General features: G+C 54.3%; 7 protein-coding genes across 7 annotated transcripts; 4 read left to right on the top strand and 3 right to left on the bottom strand.

Moving 5' to 3' along the window:
• Positions 1 to 114: 114 nt before the first annotated feature.
• Positions 115 to 1,512, bottom strand: CCMA1212_001929 (uncharacterized protein; the record flags this gene model as incomplete). Its single annotated transcript, XM_073699337.1, has 3 exons — positions 115 to 407; positions 499 to 827; positions 959 to 1,512. 3 exons carry the CDS (start codon positions 1,510 to 1,512, stop codon positions 115 to 117), a joined length of 1,176 nt encoding a protein of 391 aa, XP_073561870.1.
• Positions 1,513 to 1,833: 321 nt separating this feature from the next.
• CCMA1212_001930 (Acylphosphatase) lies at positions 1,834 to 2,288 on the top strand (the record flags this gene model as incomplete). The annotated part of the gene is made up of 4 exons (XM_073699338.1): positions 1,834 to 1,864; positions 1,933 to 1,945; positions 2,012 to 2,081; positions 2,139 to 2,288. The coding sequence occupies 4 exons, from the start codon at positions 1,834 to 1,836 to the stop codon at positions 2,286 to 2,288; spliced, it is 264 nt and encodes an 87-aa protein (XP_073562352.1).
• Positions 2,289 to 2,445: 157 nt separating this feature from the next.
• CCMA1212_001931 (Pre-mRNA-splicing factor ATP-dependent RNA helicase prp16) lies at positions 2,446 to 5,364 on the bottom strand (the record flags this gene model as incomplete). Its single annotated transcript, XM_073699339.1, has 1 exon — positions 2,446 to 5,364. One exon carries the CDS (start codon positions 5,362 to 5,364, stop codon positions 2,446 to 2,448), a length of 2,919 nt encoding a protein of 972 aa, XP_073562351.1.
• A 529-nt stretch (positions 5,365 to 5,893) lies between these two features.
• CCMA1212_001932 (uncharacterized protein) lies at positions 5,894 to 7,584 on the top strand (the record flags this gene model as incomplete). Its single annotated transcript, XM_073699340.1, has 2 exons — positions 5,894 to 6,141; positions 6,204 to 7,584. 2 exons carry the CDS (start codon positions 5,894 to 5,896, stop codon positions 7,582 to 7,584), a joined length of 1,629 nt encoding a protein of 542 aa, XP_073562350.1.
• A 3,599-nt stretch (positions 7,585 to 11,183) lies between these two features.
• CCMA1212_001933 (uncharacterized protein) lies at positions 11,184 to 12,113 on the top strand (the record flags this gene model as incomplete). Its single annotated transcript, XM_073699341.1, has 1 exon — positions 11,184 to 12,113. The coding sequence occupies one exon, from the start codon at positions 11,184 to 11,186 to the stop codon at positions 12,111 to 12,113; it is 930 nt and encodes a 309-aa protein (XP_073562349.1).
• A 1,295-nt stretch (positions 12,114 to 13,408) lies between these two features.
• On the top strand, positions 13,409 to 14,583 carry CCMA1212_001934 (Alpha methyltransferase 1; the record flags this gene model as incomplete). The annotated part of the gene is made up of 4 exons (XM_073699342.1): positions 13,409 to 13,414; positions 13,550 to 13,887; positions 14,022 to 14,354; positions 14,436 to 14,583. 4 exons carry the CDS (start codon positions 13,409 to 13,411, stop codon positions 14,581 to 14,583), a joined length of 825 nt encoding a protein of 274 aa, XP_073562240.1.
• Positions 14,584 to 15,802: 1,219 nt separating this feature from the next.
• CCMA1212_001935 (uncharacterized protein) lies at positions 15,803 to 16,609 on the bottom strand (the record flags this gene model as incomplete). The annotated part of the gene is made up of 1 exon (XM_073699343.1): positions 15,803 to 16,609. The coding sequence occupies one exon, from the start codon at positions 16,607 to 16,609 to the stop codon at positions 15,803 to 15,805; it is 807 nt and encodes a 268-aa protein (XP_073562348.1).
• Positions 16,610 to 16,919: the final 310 nt, after the last annotated feature.

Genomic DNA, 16,919 nt, shown 5'->3' on the forward strand with positions numbered 1-16,919 from the left:
AAAAAAAAAAAAAAAAAAACCCCCCCCCCCCCCCCCCACACACACACACACACACAAGTACGAGTGTTTGTTCCCGTCGATTCAAATAAAGCAGGGCACCTAGGTACTCATTCTCTACTTGCCCCTCTTCTCCTTCTCCTGCTGCAGCAGCATGTCCCTCACGGCGGCCCTCATGTTCCTGCTGCCGCCGAGCTTGGGCCCCTTGAGGATCTCGCCCGACTGCTGCTTCTGCTGCTTCTGCTGCTGCTGCTGGGTGACGGGGCGCTTCTTCTTGCGGCGTAGGGCCTGCTCGGTGTAGTACTGCTGGCGGAACTGCTCGGCGAGGCGGTCGTCGGCGGAGGGGTCCGCGCCGGGGGTTGAAGACGCGGGTTGCGTGAAGGGGGAGGAGGGGACGTCGTAGACGTCGACTTTTTGCTTGTGTTAGCACCATTCGATGGTTTTCAAAATACGAGCATAGGGGGGAAGATGGAGAACAGGAGATAAAGAGAGAAGACTTACGTCGGTTTTCGTGGAGGAATTGTTCGACGAGGGCGTCGCGCGCAATGTCGTCGCTGTTTCGGCGGTTACGGCCACGGCGAGGAGGCGGCTTGCCGGTTGTATCCTTGTCGACTCGGCGCCGCTTGTTGTAGTCGTTGCCGTTGCCGCTGCCAGCCGCGCTCATGCCGCCGTCGAGGGCGCTCATATCGACCTCGACGAGCTTGCCGTGCCGCGTGGGCTGGTCTCGCCACTGCTGCTGCTGGGCCGGGTCACCGGAGACGAGCGCGTCCGCGGCCTGCGAGGCGGGCTGTGAAGAGGAGGAAGGGTCACGGGGGTCCGTCGCGTTGCGGCTATGGAGGCGGGATTCTATATATGCATTCCTGAATGATTAGCCGAGAGGCCTGGGCGGGAAGAAAAAGCAATGTGCGTGTGGGGGGTTTCGCGGGTTGGAATAGGGAGGAAATAAGAGCGAACAACGTACATGTGTTTGTCGTCGAGGATGGTCAGGAGGCCGGTCTGGTGCATGAAGCGGTTGGTGATGCCGCCGACGATGCGCTCGTGCTCCTTGTCCTGCTCCCGCAGCACCAGCGCGTGCTCCGCCTCCTCGTCATCGTCGTTGCCGTTGTGTCCCGGCCGTCCTTCTGCGCGGAAGCCTACGCCTCCTCGACGGGCTGCGCGGCGCGCGTTGCGGAGGCGCAGAGCTGCCGCCACGGCTGATTCGCTTTCTGACTGATTGTCCCGGTCGCCGCCGGTGCCATTTCCCATCTCCACGTCCGCCACGGCATGCGTTGTTGTTTCTGCAGCGGCATCATCATCGCCTGCGCCTCTTCGTCCGGACTCGTCGTCCCCCGGCTGCTTCGACGCGCCTGGCAGGACGGGCGCAGGCTGGATCGCGGAGGCGGTGGCATCAGGGCTCTCTGCTTCTTCGTCGGCGGTTCGTTGGCGGTAGGCCTTTCGCTTTTTGCCGGCGCGGAAGCGGATTGGTTCTATCGTCGGGTTGGTTCCGTCGTGTTGTGTCTGCGCATCCTCGTCCATTGTGAAGAGAATGTGTGCGGGTTGGTACTATTGTCTGAATATTGTTGGGATAATGTACGGTTCCAGGTTGCTGGGGCTGAAGGAGGATGGATGGGCTTATCGATGGGCGAAAAGAGTGACTTCATAGATGCTTGGGTCCGGCGATTAGCCGATGGAGACTTGCAGTTGACGGACTCGGATGGCGAGAATGAGATTCAACTTCATCCTTATCCTATGATAAAATAGAAGAAGATCGATTTCGTTGGTTTAGACATGTTGAAAAGAGTACGTTTTCAAAGAACCCCGATTGTGCCTGATGCAGCTTCTCACGTGTCTCTGCAGATGTACTTCGAGGTTCATGGATTCGTCCAAGGTGAGGACTCGATGCTGTCATCGGATTCCCTCAAGTCTGGTAACTCCAGCTAACGTCTGACTTTCCAGGCGTGGGCTATCGGTACTATCTCCCTACAAAAGAAACCAATATTCTAGACACCTGAACTTGGAGCCTGATCAATCGCAGATACTTTGCGAGGAAAAAGGCCCAAGAGTATGGCGTAACCGGATGGTGTCGCAACACTGCCAATGACACGGTGAGATTACTTCCTGTATCATCAAAATGACCCATTGCTGAAGCATGTTTGAAACAGGTCGAGGGCGAGGCACAGGGAAGCGAAGACGTCATGCAAAAGTTCTTCGAAGCCATCGGCAAAGGCCCGAGTTCTGCCGACGTCACCAAGGTCGTCAAAGAAGCCCGCGATGTGGTAGAAGGGGAAAGTACCTTTCAAGTCCGGCGTTGAGTTTGCTGTGACAATGTAAGATGGTAGCTGAGAGTAGTATCAAGACAAAAAGAAGCCAAAGTTCTGAGACCCATGCGCCATGCTAAACATCCTACCCATATGACCAGGAAACAACGCATATATAAAGAGATTGAATGGCCTGCGCACATATGCCAGCCTAGAAACCTCTGCCCCGTCTCTTAATTACCGGCTTCTTGACCGCACCTTGTACGGTAAACTTCTTCTCGTCCTTGTCTGACTTTTTGTTGACTGCGCGTTCGGCCTCGGCTTTCTTACGTTCCTCGTCGAGACGCTTATCCTCTGCCATCTTGGCCTCAATCTCCATCTTGCGGTTAAACTCCGTCTCGGTGATGCGCTTGTCTCTGATCGAATAGCCCTTTTCTTTGATGGAGTAAAAGACGCCTCCGAGGTCCGCCAGCCAGTGAGGGTCAACTGCTGTAACCGTCGAGACGTAGACCTTGGACGTGAGGATGAGCTCGTGATACACAATGTAGTCCGGCGGATGGCCTGCGTACAAGGCGCTTGTGGGGTGCAGCTGGACTCCGAGGTTGGTTCGCAGGTTGGTATATTCACCAGACCCCTTATATTTGGCGGCTTGGTGGTAGTATCCGGAGCAGATGCACTTGCGAATGACATCCCAGTCCATGCCACAGCTAATCAGCTGCATCTTCTGCATCTTGACTATATCCAGGAGCTGCTCTCGGATCTCCTTGGCTCGTCGGAGAGACTTGGCGTGCAGGAAATGCTTGATGCACCAGCCATCCGAGTAGCCGTTGGCTTTCCATGCCGAATAGACTTGAAGGTAAGTGAGATGGTCCGACTCATGCACCCAAAACTTCTCCCGCTGCGCATCGGCCTCATCTTGCCGTTCCTTTGGCCGGTAAAAGACGTTTGGAACGGACAACATGGAGACAATCGTAATCATCTCTTCGCTGCACCCGTACTCTTCCGCCGTGATGAGCAGCTTGGCCAGGGAAGGGTCCATTGGGAACGCGCTCATCTTGCGTCCGAGCTCAGTCAGTTCTCCCAGGTTATCCAGAGCTCCCAGAGCCCACAGATCGAACATCGACGTCGAGATGGTATCTTGGGGAGGTGGATCCATGAAGTCGAAATCCAGCAGATCCTTGACTCCGAGAGACTTCAGCATCAACACTGTATTTGACAGGTTGGTCCGCTGGATTTCAGGTATCGTCTGGATGTACATTTCCTCCTTGAACGCCTTTTCTGTGTAAAGGCGAAACGCTTTTCCCGGCCCTGTTCGGCCAGCACGACCTGAACGCTGCCCTGCATTTGCCTGGGAAATGGGTGTGATCTGAAGCGTGTCCATGCCCATTTTTGGGTTGTACACCTTCATCTTTGAGTAGCCTGCGTCAACCACATACTTGATGCCGTCGACGGTCAAACTAGTCTCGGCAATGTTTGTCGCAACGATGCATTTGCGAACTCCTGGAGGCGCCCTGTCAAAAATCTTGGCTTGTAGGTCTGCCGGCATTTGACTGTAGATTGGCAATATGCTCAACTTTGGCGGGTCATTCAGAGCGTCCAAGCGTTTCTGAATCAGCTCGCATGTGACTTCAATGTCTTCCTGGCCTGTCATGAAGACGAGAATGTCACCCGCATCCATGGACACGTGGATAGACAGCACTTGCTGGACGGCCTGGTCGACGTAGTCTTCGACGGGAGACCGGTGGAACAAGACGTCAACGGGAAAGGTTCGTCCGGGTATCGTGAATTCCGGGGCACCACCGAAGAAGTCGGAGAATTTCTTTGCATTCATCGTCGCAGACGTGACAATGAGCTTCAGATCCCGCCGCCTTTGCAGAATCTTCTTGAATAGCCCCATCAGGATGTCAGTGTTCAAGGCGCGTTCGTGGGCTTCGTCCATTATAATGCAGGAATATCTGTCCAGGTCGGGTTCGTTGAGCGATTCTCGAAGCAGAATTCCGTCCGTCAGGTATTTGATAACGGTGTCGTTGCTGGTGCAGTCCTCGAACCGAATGGCGTATCCAACTGTGCTTCCCAGCTTCACTTCCATCTCTTCGGCCACACGCTTGGCGACACTCATGGCGGCAACTCGTCGGGGCTGGGTACATCCAATCATGCCAGTCTTCCCGTAGCCGTCCTCGTATAAGAACTGGGTGAGCTGCGTCGTTTTGCCTGAACCCGTCTCGCCAATGACAATGATCACCTGGTTTTCCCGTATCACTCGGAGAAGATCTTCGCGGACCGCAAACGCGGGCAGGTATTCTCGCTGTTCGCGCAGCGTCTTGCTTTTGCTGAAGTCGCTGGCCCCTTCTCCCTTCTTCATGTGTTCGCTGAACTTGTTGCCCTTGCGCTCGCCCTTTTCGGCTTCTTCTTCGGCAGGCATCGGCAGCGCACTGTCGCCGTCCTCCTCTTTTGCTCCCATGATGTTTCCAAGGGCTGTCCCCGTGATGCTCGTAGCCTCGTGCGCCTGCTTCTGCCTCTCTCTCTGCTGGCGAGCTTCCTTGACCACTCTGCTTCCCTTCCGACTGAAGACGGCCATGTCGCTTTGGTAGTCCCTGACGGCCGGGACGGGTTCAAGCTGCTTGGTGAAGATCGTCTTGCCGTCCAGGAATGGCGGTCGTAGATCGTGAACCAGTAGATGGACTCTTGTCGCTTCCTCGTCGTCAAAGTCGGCGGCCAAGTCCCTCCGCTGTGCCACACCAGATACCAGCATACGGTTCGTCTCCCAAGCGTCGTTTTCTCGCCTTCTCTGCTCTTGCCTGGCGTCATACCGGCTGGTCATCTTTTCGGCCTTGGCCGACTCTTGCTGCTGTGTCTCCCATGCCGACTGCTCGTAGGACGCGAAAGGGTTATACGTCTCGTCGCCGAATGTATGTCCGCCAAACTCATCGCCGCCGTACCAGTCGCGATCCAGGGCCAGGGCATCCTCCTCTGTTGGCTGCGGCTGCTCGGCTTCTCGAGGCGTTGACGGATATCGAGACTGGCCGCGCGGTGTCGAGCCCCGTGATCGATCCTGATACTTGTCCCTCCTCGAGATGTCAAACTTCCTCCTCTTGGGATTGAACCCGTCGTAATCCGCTTCCGACACCATGGCCCAGGCTCTCCGATCACGGTGATGTGCCAGGTAACAACAGCGACGCGACAGGGCGAAGTTTGAAGCGGATTAGAAAACTTGCCGTATGCCGCTGAATTATAGCGCCTGAACCACTGTAGAAACCGCCCCAGTCATGTGACCCAGAGTCGCTAAGTCGATGAATGCGCAGCTGTTGTCTCGCAACATAGCCTAGAAGTAGCTTACCTAGACCCCCTTTAAAGCTGATGAGCGTCCTTGATCACCCTGTGTTTCGTCTGACTGAAGGCGGCCTTCCAATTGCTTGATATTGCACGTCCTCGATCTGGAGATATGTTGAAGCGAACGGCTCGGGAACCTCGTGGGCACTTCGTGCTGGTACCTCTTTTTCTGGAAGAGCAGTGCAGTGGCTGCATGGGCTGAGCTTATCGATAAACCCCACCATGGAAATTTTTGGGCAGAATATTCGTATCTGGATACAGACCGCGAAAAAAAAAAAGATGGAAGCTGCATAGAAAATATAGCCAAGATACCCCCAGACATTTGCACAATGTCTTCTATGATCACCGCCGCCCAGTGGGTGCCGCGAGGCTTCGCGGCACAGTTTCCTCAGATTTACAAGCTTGACGAGACCGAATTCGAGAGGATAGCTGAATTGGCCAAGCTGCAGCTTAACGATGCAGAGGATGATCTGAAAGAAGCGCAGGACGATGAAGAAGCAGAGGAAGACGATGAGGGCCAGGACGAGGACATGGGCGACAAAGGAGAAGAAAAGAAGACAGCTCAACCTGCCGCAAAGTATGCCTAGTTATCATTTGCGCTGTCAAGTTCAGCATTTTGCTAACATTGCGTCTCCATAGGTTCGACGATGACGACCTGAAAGAGTACGACCTGGAACACTACGATGATGACGACGAGGATGATGCGCCCGCCGCCAACGGCAGCATGGGCATGTTTGGAAACGTCAAGTCGCTGGCATACTACGAATCAAACAAGGATGACCCGTACATCACACTACAAGACGACGAGGACGACGAAGAACGGGAGGATCTCCAGGTCTTGGCGACGGACAACTTGATCCTGTCGGCAAAGGTCGAAGACGAGTTGGCCCACCTGGAGGTTTACGTTTACGAAGACGAGAGCGACAACCTTTACGTGCACCACGACATCATGCTGCCGGCGATTCCTCTCTGCGTTGAGTGGCTGGATATTCCCGTGAGCTCCTCAGGAGACGCACCCAAGGATGCCAGAGGCAACTTTGTCGCCGTTGGTACAATGGATCCGGATATCGAAGTTTGGGATCTGGACACGATCGACTGCATGTACCCCAATGCCATTCTTGGCCAGGGCGCAAATCCCAACTCGGGCGAAAAGAAGAAGAAGAAGAAGTCGAAGAAGGCCAAGGCGAACGACGAGTACCATGTGGATGCCGTGCTGTCTCTTGCGGCCAACCGAAAGCACCGAAATCTGCTTGCTTCGGCCTCTGCGGACAAGACGATCAAGCTCTGGGACCTGAACACGGCCAAGTGTGCCAAGTCGTACTCATACCACACTGACAAGGTGTGCTCTCTTGCCTGGCACACGGCTGAGCCTACCGTCCTGCTCAGTGGAAGTTATGACCGAACCATTGTGGCTGCTGATATGAGAGCTCCGGATGCAAAGGCACCTCGATGGGGCGTCGAGAGCGATGTCGAGAACATCCGATGGGACCCGCACGATCAGAACTACTTTTACGTCTCAACGGAAAACGGTGTCGTTCACTACCACGATGTGCGCAACGCCCCAGCTACTCCAGAGGCTACCAAGGCGGTCTGGACCCTGCAGGCGCACGATGAGTCCGTGTCTTCGTTTGACATCAACAGCGTGATTCCGGGCTTCATGGCCACCGGATCGACCGACAAGACGGTGAAGCTCTGGAACATCCAGCCTACCGGCCCTTCACTCGTCGTCTCCCGCAACCTCGACGTAGGCAAAGTGTTTGCTACGACGTTTGCCCCCGACCCGGAGGTTGCGTTCCGACTGGCAGTTGCAGGCAGCACCGGCAGCATGCACGTCTGGGACACCAGCACCAACCCCGGCGTTCGACGCGCCTTTGGCCAGCGTGTCCCCGCACCGAGGGAGGGGGTTGCCGAGGATCGACTGGTCGGCGTGCAAGACGACGAGAGCAGCTCCAGCGAGGATGAGGGAGACGACAACAACCGCGAGTCTCAGGAGGAGGGAGACTCCATGGACGAGGATTAATCGCGGTGATCAAAGCAACTCTCTCCGCCGATTTCGATGCAGTTGATCTACATCTGGTTCTATATATGTCTGGAACGTGGCGTTGTCTTTCAAGATTGTACGCATTGATGATACCTTGCGCTGTACATGCAGGGCTATCTTCAGCGAGGCGGTTGGGGGAATCTTATAGGCATTGGGATTGTTAATAGACTTGTCAAAATGGCATTTCTCACCAACGCTGCAAAATTGTAGTGATTATGTGTGTCTGAACCATATCCCAGAGTCGCAGTAACCACCGGCTGAGTTTCTGAAGAGGCTCCCAGACGAATGGGGTCAACGCGCTGCGCCGAAACTGCTTGAAACATTTCTTCGATGTTCTTCGTCTCTACGCCGTGATTCCACATTCCACAATGTTAGAAGTAAAGCCCCGAGATTGAATCAAGAGGTTTTCACATAATCATCCAGGCTTGATTCTATAGGGGACATACTCTAGCATGCATGTGAGGGAAGTATGTACTGTGTACTTGCAGACATCAACGAGGGAGGGCTTCACGGTTGCTATCTAGTCTTTGCGTCTGCGGATCCGTACTGTATGGAGCGTTGAAGCTTTTTTCTTCTCTGGCCTTGTTATCTGGGGCCATTGCTTAGCACAAGCGGGAAGACGGCCATTGAGTTTGTGCCTGGTTAATGAATTTTTTTCGAACGTTCTTGTTCAGTTGTGGCGGGAGAGTTGATGAGGTGGCGTGCAGTTGAGTGGAAGATGGCGGATGGGTCACTGTGGAAGAAAATTTGACCCATCAGAAGGAAAAGAAGACTGGATATGGCGCTGCGCGATCCATACAGTACTAGCAATACAAAGTACGACGAGAGGAGGGACGCTCTGTGTCGAGAATGAAGTTGAAGAGAGGTATGTACATGGCATATCAAGGCTTTTACTTCAGTTGCGATGTTAGTAATCTGATCACCAGCACCCGAAGATCTTCCATCTGAGCATCGAACATCGGACCCGAAAAGCATCCGCCTTGCGAGGTTTCAAAGGCCGACGCGTTTCGTTTAAGCAAGAAAACCAACCCCTGGAGAAGCTACTTGCACAGCAAGACACAGGGGGCTGCCGTGGATGATTTGCTTGCTCGCATCAGGCACAACAAGCTGGTGGCTAAAAAAAGGCCCTGAAACACACGCGGCAGTACGGGAACAAGGGTCCGGCAGAGCGGGTTTATGGACCAATCATGTGTGAGCGGAACCCTTGCGAGATAGAGGCAAGATCGGCTGCGTTGCGTTTCTCCGCTTGGGCTTTTTGCTGGGCTGCGGGTGGCGATTGGTTGCAAAGTTGGTTTGGGCGTGGAGATGGATCTTGTGGACAAGGAACAGGAACGAAGAGTGCATTGCATTCGATGGAAGAGAGCCTTGCTAGTGGCGTGCGCTGTGACAGTGCCCTGCAGACGCAGATGCAGGTACAGAGGAGAGATCACTGTCCGTACGTAAATCGAAGAACATGGCAGAGGAAACTACCGTACAGCTGGAGTTCTCGTGATGGTTCTGGTGGGCTCGTGTGAGTGTACTTCGAGTCATGGTTCGAGGTCCGGTTCGTGAATGGCGCGAGAAGCGATGCTGGAGCAGAAGATGGTGCGAACAAGACGCCACTGCCTTTGCCGCACAGTATCCCGTACCTTACATGCAGTTGACATCCAGTTTTTGTTAACTGCCAGGTGTGCACTTGCACTGGAGACTCAGAGGTGTTGTTGTCCAGGTAGCGATACAACAATCACGAAAGTTGAGTGCGGCAGAGCGGATGATTCAGACATGAGTCTTGTGGAGGTACCTTTTCAGCATCCCACTCCTGCCCGTCTCATTCCCACTGCAGTCCCCACCTCTTCTCGACATCGTCTCTCTCTCTCTCTCATGTATGCGTCTCCGGCTCCCTCGCCTTAAACAATTTGTTCCACCACCACACACCGCTCGGATAATGGCAGTTTGCGCGAAGCAATGCCGCCTATACTGGAGGCATGGAGTGTTGTCGTCGCATAAATCCCGCCTGCCAACTGGACAAGCCAACTGATGGTGGCCACCAACGACCCGCGGCCATTGGCCCAGATCAAAGATGGCGCTTCCCTGCATGGCGATTGTTGGCACCCCGTCCTTCATTCTTCACCCTCCCGAACGGGCATGGGTCCGAGCCTGGCTTGGCCTTAGCCAGGGGTCTGAAGCCTCGAGCTGGTGATGAGTCGCCAGACGGGCCAATCAGCCGGCCGGCCTGTCAACCTGGTGCCGCGGGCGGGCAGGGATCAGGTAAGTATTGAGGGGGGTTTGATCATGGGCTCGCTGCTTGGTGCGATGCCTGGCCTCTGCTCCGTTAGTATCTTTTTTTTTCCCTACCTTACTCGATTGTGCCTCATCGGGTCTTTTCACAGTCTTCTTCTTCTTCCTCCTCTTCTTCTTTTTTTTTGCTCTTCGTCGCCGACAAGGGCTGTGTCGCGTTTCCTCCAGCACCGGCTGCCGTTACGATTCGCTTCTCTTGTTGCGAGCGCCCAAATTTTCGCACTCGTCTTCCAACTCAGTCCGTGTTCACGCGACGTATCGCATCAATCCGTCTCTACGCTCGATATCACGCACGACCACCAGACGCAGTTGCGCCGCTCGATTTACTCTCCTTTTCATTTTTCGAAAAATCAAGGCATTTCCACCTGGTTCAGGCTGTGCGACGCGGCAGTCTCAGCAATCTCAAACAACCAGCCGCCTTTGATTCCTTCGACCTGAAAACGTTGACCGTTTTGTTTCTTTTTTGGCTTATTCCTTTCTCTCATTTATCTCACTTCCTCTATCTCCCAACTGAAAAAAGAAGAAAAAACTGTACCGAAGCTCTGTTGCGCTCTCTTCTGTTGCATCGCCCGAGGCAAAACTTCGCTTGCCTCTCAAAATAAGACACAGGGCCAAGCAACATCGGACTCCGCCGCGTCTGAACACTTGTGCGACGCAATCTCTAACATCGCACACGGGAAGTCCAATCGACACCTCTCGCGAAAAGGATCCAGAGGCAGCGACACGATCTCGGCCACAGATCAATTTCGGCCCCTTTCTCGACCAACAGCGCCACCGGCAACTGCAGAGCCAACAGCGACATCATCACCTGGCGTGAACGAAGCTGTATTCCTTTCTCTTCCATTTTCTTTCTTTTTTGCCCATTTCTTGTCTTGGCTCGTGGAAGCGCAGATCTGTTCGGCCATTTAACAGCCGTCTACCCGCCAATCGTTGAGTCGCGCAAGTCACCTTCCGACTTGAGCTTGGATTCACCTCCACCCCAAAGGGTCTCCGTGCAACGTTCCCAGCTCTATTGGGTGTGCGTGCCTTCGTCATCAGCCCAGCCGACTGCGATAGTGAGCGCTGGTCACACGGCTTCACTGTCAACTGCCACATCGGGCTGCGGCATCTCGTCTCTTGCCTCACTCACCACCGCATCATTCGCGTGTGGTGGTTACAAGAGTCATACAGAGTGACACCACCGTCCTCTGCCTCGTCTTCCTGCCACGTCTCCCTAATCAAAACTACCCAGCCTCCCCTCCGTTCCCTCGACGTCAACCGCTCTTTTCCTTTCCCCTTCGCTTCAAACGACTACCGCCACCATGTCTCTATCACGGGCTTTCACAACTCGGAAGCTTAAGCTGGGCTCCGATGGCGCCGACTCGAAGAACCCGCAGAGGTCGCATACCCTTCGCCACAAGATCTCGGGTCCTGTCCAGCTGGTTCACACCACCAACATGCTCTCATACAACGCGCCCGATCTGCCTCGAGGTGCCTCCGAACGAGCCAATTCTGCCAAGTCTGGGAAAAACTCTCTCGACGATTCCGACAGCCTCGCCACCATCGAGTCGACCCCGCCGACCAGCCCAGACGTTGCTCCAGGAGAGCACATGCTCTCCCCCAAGCCGAACCACCTTTCGGGCTATTTCAAGACTTCTGCGAGGCCCGGCCCAGCTGAGCCTGAACCAGCTCCAGCTCCACTGATTCCCCCACGCTCGCCAACCCATACCAAGAAGAACTCCATCGACGCCGTTGCTCGATCACGGTCCGTCTCCCGCACTTCTCGAGATAACGATGTGTCGGCCGCATCCCGGAACCTTCAGGCCATCTCCCGAACACCCTCCCTGTCAACGCGATCTTCGGCAAATTCTACGTCCTCTAGTCGGCCTCTGAGATCGCCCCGAACTCCTGCAGTCCCTATGGAGCCCACGGCTTTTGCGGCCCATATGGCTCCTACGACTCCAGCAGCTCCGACACCCTTGCCTGTACAACCCTCCATTGCGCCGCACCACAAGGCCAAGGACTCAAATCCTTTTGGGGCGGAGCTGGCACAGGTAACGGAGCTGGCGGAAGAGTACAGCTCGGCTAGTCAGCTGGAGTTGGTGGACGAGGACACAGAATACATTCGCTCAAAGGGCCTTGTCAGGCTACGCCCCGATGACTATCTGAGCATGATCCAGAGCCTTTCATCCGTCTTCTTCTCAGAGCCTACTCATTCAGCTCCCGCAGCTGCGGCTCCGCTCTGGATCTAACGCCGGTGCAACGCATGCCAACAAGACTTCTGCTGTCGCGTCATTGTACATATCGAAACTGTTTGGATACACGCTGCAAGCTACGAGAGCAAGCGGTCCTGCCGGGAAATATTTTTCTTCTTCTTTTTTCTTCTTCTTCTTCTTCTTCTTCTTCCTCTTCTTCATCTTCTTCTTCTTCTTCTCCTTCTTCTTCTTCTTCTTCTCTCTCACTTGTTTTTCTTCTTTGTTGACATGGACGGGAGCTGGTGTGGGGTCTAGAACATTAGCATTACTAGGAATACTCGGATTGATATACCTGAAACAGGAGACGACGCGGCGTTGAACAATGGATGGGAATGACTTCAAATTGGCGTCTTTTTCTTTCCTTTTTCTGCAATATTTGTCATCCAATGATGTGAATATTTACCAGTCACAAACTACTGCACATGGCATCTCTTGATGATGTCTTTATTGTTACGATTTGCAGTCTTCTTATATCTCTCTTTTGCCTCTCACTTTTACTATGGTGATTTACTTGCCTTGAACCCACTCGCCTGCAGTGATTCTTCGACCAGCCCATAAATTGGCGACTGCGGTACTCGCGGCTCACGGCACTTGAAAAGGCAGGGCCTTGGCCAGACGGCCCGATCGAGAGTCTTCTGGATGGAGCAGGCTAGACGCAATGGAGAGATGCCACGAGGAAGCATGTCAGCCGGAAGGAAACTGACGATGAATCCCTGCAATAGCAGTAGTGCCCGTTTCAAAGCCCACTGATGGCTTCGGCCAATCACGCGATGGGGCTGCGGCTGATTTGTTTCAGGGCTGAGATGGGGGCCTGTTGGCATTTAAGTGAGATTGGCCTGATTTATACAAGATTGTGCTGTTGTGTGTGTGTGTGTGTGTGTGTGTGTGTGCTTGTCTGTGGATCGTAATGGATAGGGGGTTTGGCCGGCGCTGGAGGTGTTGGGGCCGATGGGCTGGGATTGTGTGGGGATTGAAGGTGCTGGTCAAGGTAGAGTTGGATTTGATGTACGCAGGCATCTTCACATATGGATGAGAAGCCGGGCTGAAGAGACTGGAGGAGTAGCTTCGTAAGTCACAGTGGTCGCAGTAAGGAACCACATGGTAGATAGCAATGCAGAAGGCAATACGTTCGCCGTCCCTCATGGTAATTCGATGCTGCTATCCACGGCAGTCCTGCGTATGTAATCACGTGGGGCAGGCGACATCCCACTTTGGGGCTCTGTGATGAGAAGTTTGGCTTTTCAGAGCTCGACGGCCGGTTGATGAAAGCCGTGTTGCCGTTCCTATTCCTCATGAAGGTTTGATTGCACCTTTTCTCATAAGATACACGTTTGTGATTTATATCCGGCAAGAGTACCATTTACTTGTCTGAACCCAGCCGGTCTTGTATGTGATTTTTCCTCGCCATCTACATACTACCTAGGTATGTAAAGCTCAACACCAACCCAGTTGAAACAACATATCCGAAAGCCTCATTGACCACTCAAAACGCCGACAGAACTCACAACATCAAAGATTTTCCCAACACCATGGCGGACTCTGGCGAAATCGACCCGCCCGACTCCTTCATCAGCAAGGAAGACGGCCTCAGCTACTGGCAGGGCATCAACGCCGACATTGACGGCATGCTCGGCGGCATCCCCTCCATCAAGGGCTTCTCGGGCATCCTGCGGAGCGACCTCCAGGGCTCGCGAACGTTTCTCGCCAAGTTAGGCATTGGGGCGAAGCAGGGCCGGCAGAAGCTGTCGAGCGCCCTTGAGGGCGGTGCAGGGTTAGTACCATCGCCTCGCGGGAAGGGGGAGAGATTTCATGGGATTTGGGATTTGGGAGAGGGATCCCGTCTGGATTGTGGGATTCATTGCGTTACACGATTGCTGACGGAGATTCCTTTTTTTTTCCCTCTAGGATCGGGAGGGTTACCGAAGGATTGCTTCTTCCGCTGGCCGACGAAGTCGACGTCATCGAGCCCGTGGCCAAATTCACAAAGGAGCTGCAGGGCAAAGCAGGCGTGCGGAACGTGTACAATGTCGGCCTGCAGGACTGGCAGCCCGTGGACGGGGTCACGTACGATCTCGTCTGGACGCAGTGGTGCGTGGGCCACTTGACGGATGCGCAGCTCGTGGAGTACCTCGAGAGGTGTCAGGCTGCCTTGAGGCCGGGCGGGCTGATTGTGTTGAAGGAGAATCTGAGTACGACGGGGGCGGATGTGTTTGATGAGCTTGATAGCAGTGTGACGAGGTTGGTCTCCCCCCTTTTTTTTTTCTGCCCACGTTTTTCTTCTGATATTTTTGATGGCTGATTATTTGAAACTATATATAGGGAAGACACAAAGTTTAGGAAAATCTTTGAGGATGCTGGGTTGCACCTGGTGAAGACGGAGTTGCAGAGGGGTTTCCCGGAGACGGCGCAGATGAAGCTCCTCCCGGTGAGGATGTATGCTTTGAAGCCGAAAGCTGAAGGCTCGTGAAAACAAAGAGCACGTTTCAACTTTGGTTCCTATTTTCCCTCTGAAAAGAGAATGTGTGAAGGGGAGGGTTTCGATTCCTTCAGAGATGATGAAGCTGGGAGGCTGAACTGTGGATGGAGGATGCAGTTCTTTATAACGTCTGATATATACCCACGATCAACAATCGAGAGTCTTGCACATGTACGATGTCTGTCATGCATACAATATCTGTTATCACTTAGAAAACGGGGCTGATATTGCTACGCAGTCAGTAGATATAGGTAAGGTAGTTCAAGGAAAGGTATTCATACATCATCCTGTTCTATGTGTGGTCTCGATCGGATAAGCCAGGTAACAGACAGCCGGCAAGCGCTCCGTACGTTCTCACCTCCTAGCGTCAACTCCAACGACAAGGCGTTGCTCTGCCTGTTGGACGACCCGCTCATGCTCGGGTGGCAGCTTCGCAACGAGGACTGCGTACTCAACGCCGTGTGTACGCTGCTGGGTCCACAAACGCCGTTGGACGCGGCCATAGCGCAGCTGGACCAGAAGATTCAACTGTTCGAAGAGGCGGCCGAGAACCTCATTGATGGCTTCGAGGACGACGAGGAACTTCACAGCATGGCGACAGACCTCGTCGACGGATATAGAGACATAGTCACTGGCACAGTGGCATTCAAGTGAGTACAATTCTCCTCTCATATGGGTCCTTGTATATTACCAAGTGAAGCTTCACGATGAATGTCAAGAGCTTGTGAAGCACGATACATGTGGACCCTTGCATTTGAAAACAGACCTCATATCCCCTCGTATTGGGCTCGTGGACCGCCTGGATCCCGACGGATCACTGGGAGTAGTCCTCTGATATCTCTGTTTCCTTTTGGATACCCTTGTCATCTTCATTATATTACTGCGAATTGCTTTCCAACGCTCCCGTGAGCGCCAACTCCGAGACTCCCCCTTGCTGCCGGTGAGCTGCATAACGATGCTCTTCTCTTTCCCAATTTGCCTCCCGAATTTTCCCTTCATGATATGTGCTGTATGCGATCCACGCCCAATGCCACGAAAACGAACAGAATGAAGCAATCAATGCGTACAGGTATAAACGGAGCCTAATTCACTCCAGCATTGCGCGTTTTAAAAATATGTTCCCGCGTGCCAATCCCCTATTTGCTTTTGAATCCAAGGACAACGAAGCTGAACTCGCCGAAATGAAATGTCCTCAACCCCGGCATCGTCATCATCTACCCCCCAGCGGCTCAGCCGACTTGACAAGGTCTGTGATTGTGACGATTCTGTATCCCTGCCGCCTCAGCTCGGGCAGCACTATCCGCAGCATCGGGGCCGTCCAGCCCCTCCGGTCGTGGCAGATGATGATGGCTCCTGGATGCGCCATGCTGAGGATATGCCTGGCATTGACCGTCGGGTGCGGAATCTGGGGGTCGTGGGGGTATATGCTGCCGAGGACGATGCGAAAGCCGCGGTTGCCCAGCAGGTCGCGCATGCGGTGGTTGAACCAGCCGGAACCCGGCCGGAAGTAGTTGTTGGGCAGGATCTTGCCCTCGGCCTCGTAGGCGGCCACGAGCATGGCCTTGACCTCGTTGACCTGGCGCTCGAGCTCGTCGTTGCTGAGCCGGCTCGAGGCCTCGTCGCGCATGGCGTGGTTGCCGAGCTCGTGGCCGTTGGCGACGAGCTTGCGTAGCGTGTGCTCCCTGCCGTCGACCTGCTGCCCGATGACGAAGAAGGTGGCGTGGGCGTCGTTGTCGGCGAGGACCTGCATGATGTCGTCGGTGTGCGCCGAGGGTGCGTCGTCGATGGAGAGGGCGATGATGCGCTCGGCGACGGGCTCCTCGAAGAGCACGTCGGGGAACTTGCCGCGGAGGTAGCCGATGAGGAAGCGCGGGGGCTTGTAGACGCAGTAGATGCCGTAGAGGGGCAGGGCGAGCAGGAGGAGGACGACGAGGAGGAGCATCTGCGTCGTGAGGCGGTTGCGGCGGACGCGTCGCCGGACGGTTGTGGGGAGGCGGAAGAGGTTGAGGCGCGGCATTGGCGGGGATGGGATTTTTTTTTTTTTTGTGAGGTTTATGTATGTCGGACGGATGGATATACGGTTCGGGTGTGTGCTTTGTTTGGTTTTGTTGCCTCGTTAGGAGAGGCGTTGGGAGACGCCTGTTGCTGGCATGCTCTCTCTTTTCCTTTTCTTTTTCTTTTTCTTCTTGATATCGTTCTGCCCTTTTCCCTCCTCTTCTTATATATCTCTTAATCTTCAGTGCGGGATCGTTTCTCGTTGATAGACGTCAATTGGTTCTTTGCAAGAATTGGTCGCGAGAGGGAATGGAAGGGTCGAGGGATGAAGG

Source organism: Trichoderma ghanense, assembly GCF_004382785.1.
Source record: "Trichoderma ghanense strain CCMA-1212 chromosome Unknown scaffold_1, whole genome shotgun sequence".
Taxonomy (NCBI): Eukaryota; Fungi; Ascomycota; class Sordariomycetes; order Hypocreales; family Hypocreaceae; genus Trichoderma; species Trichoderma ghanense.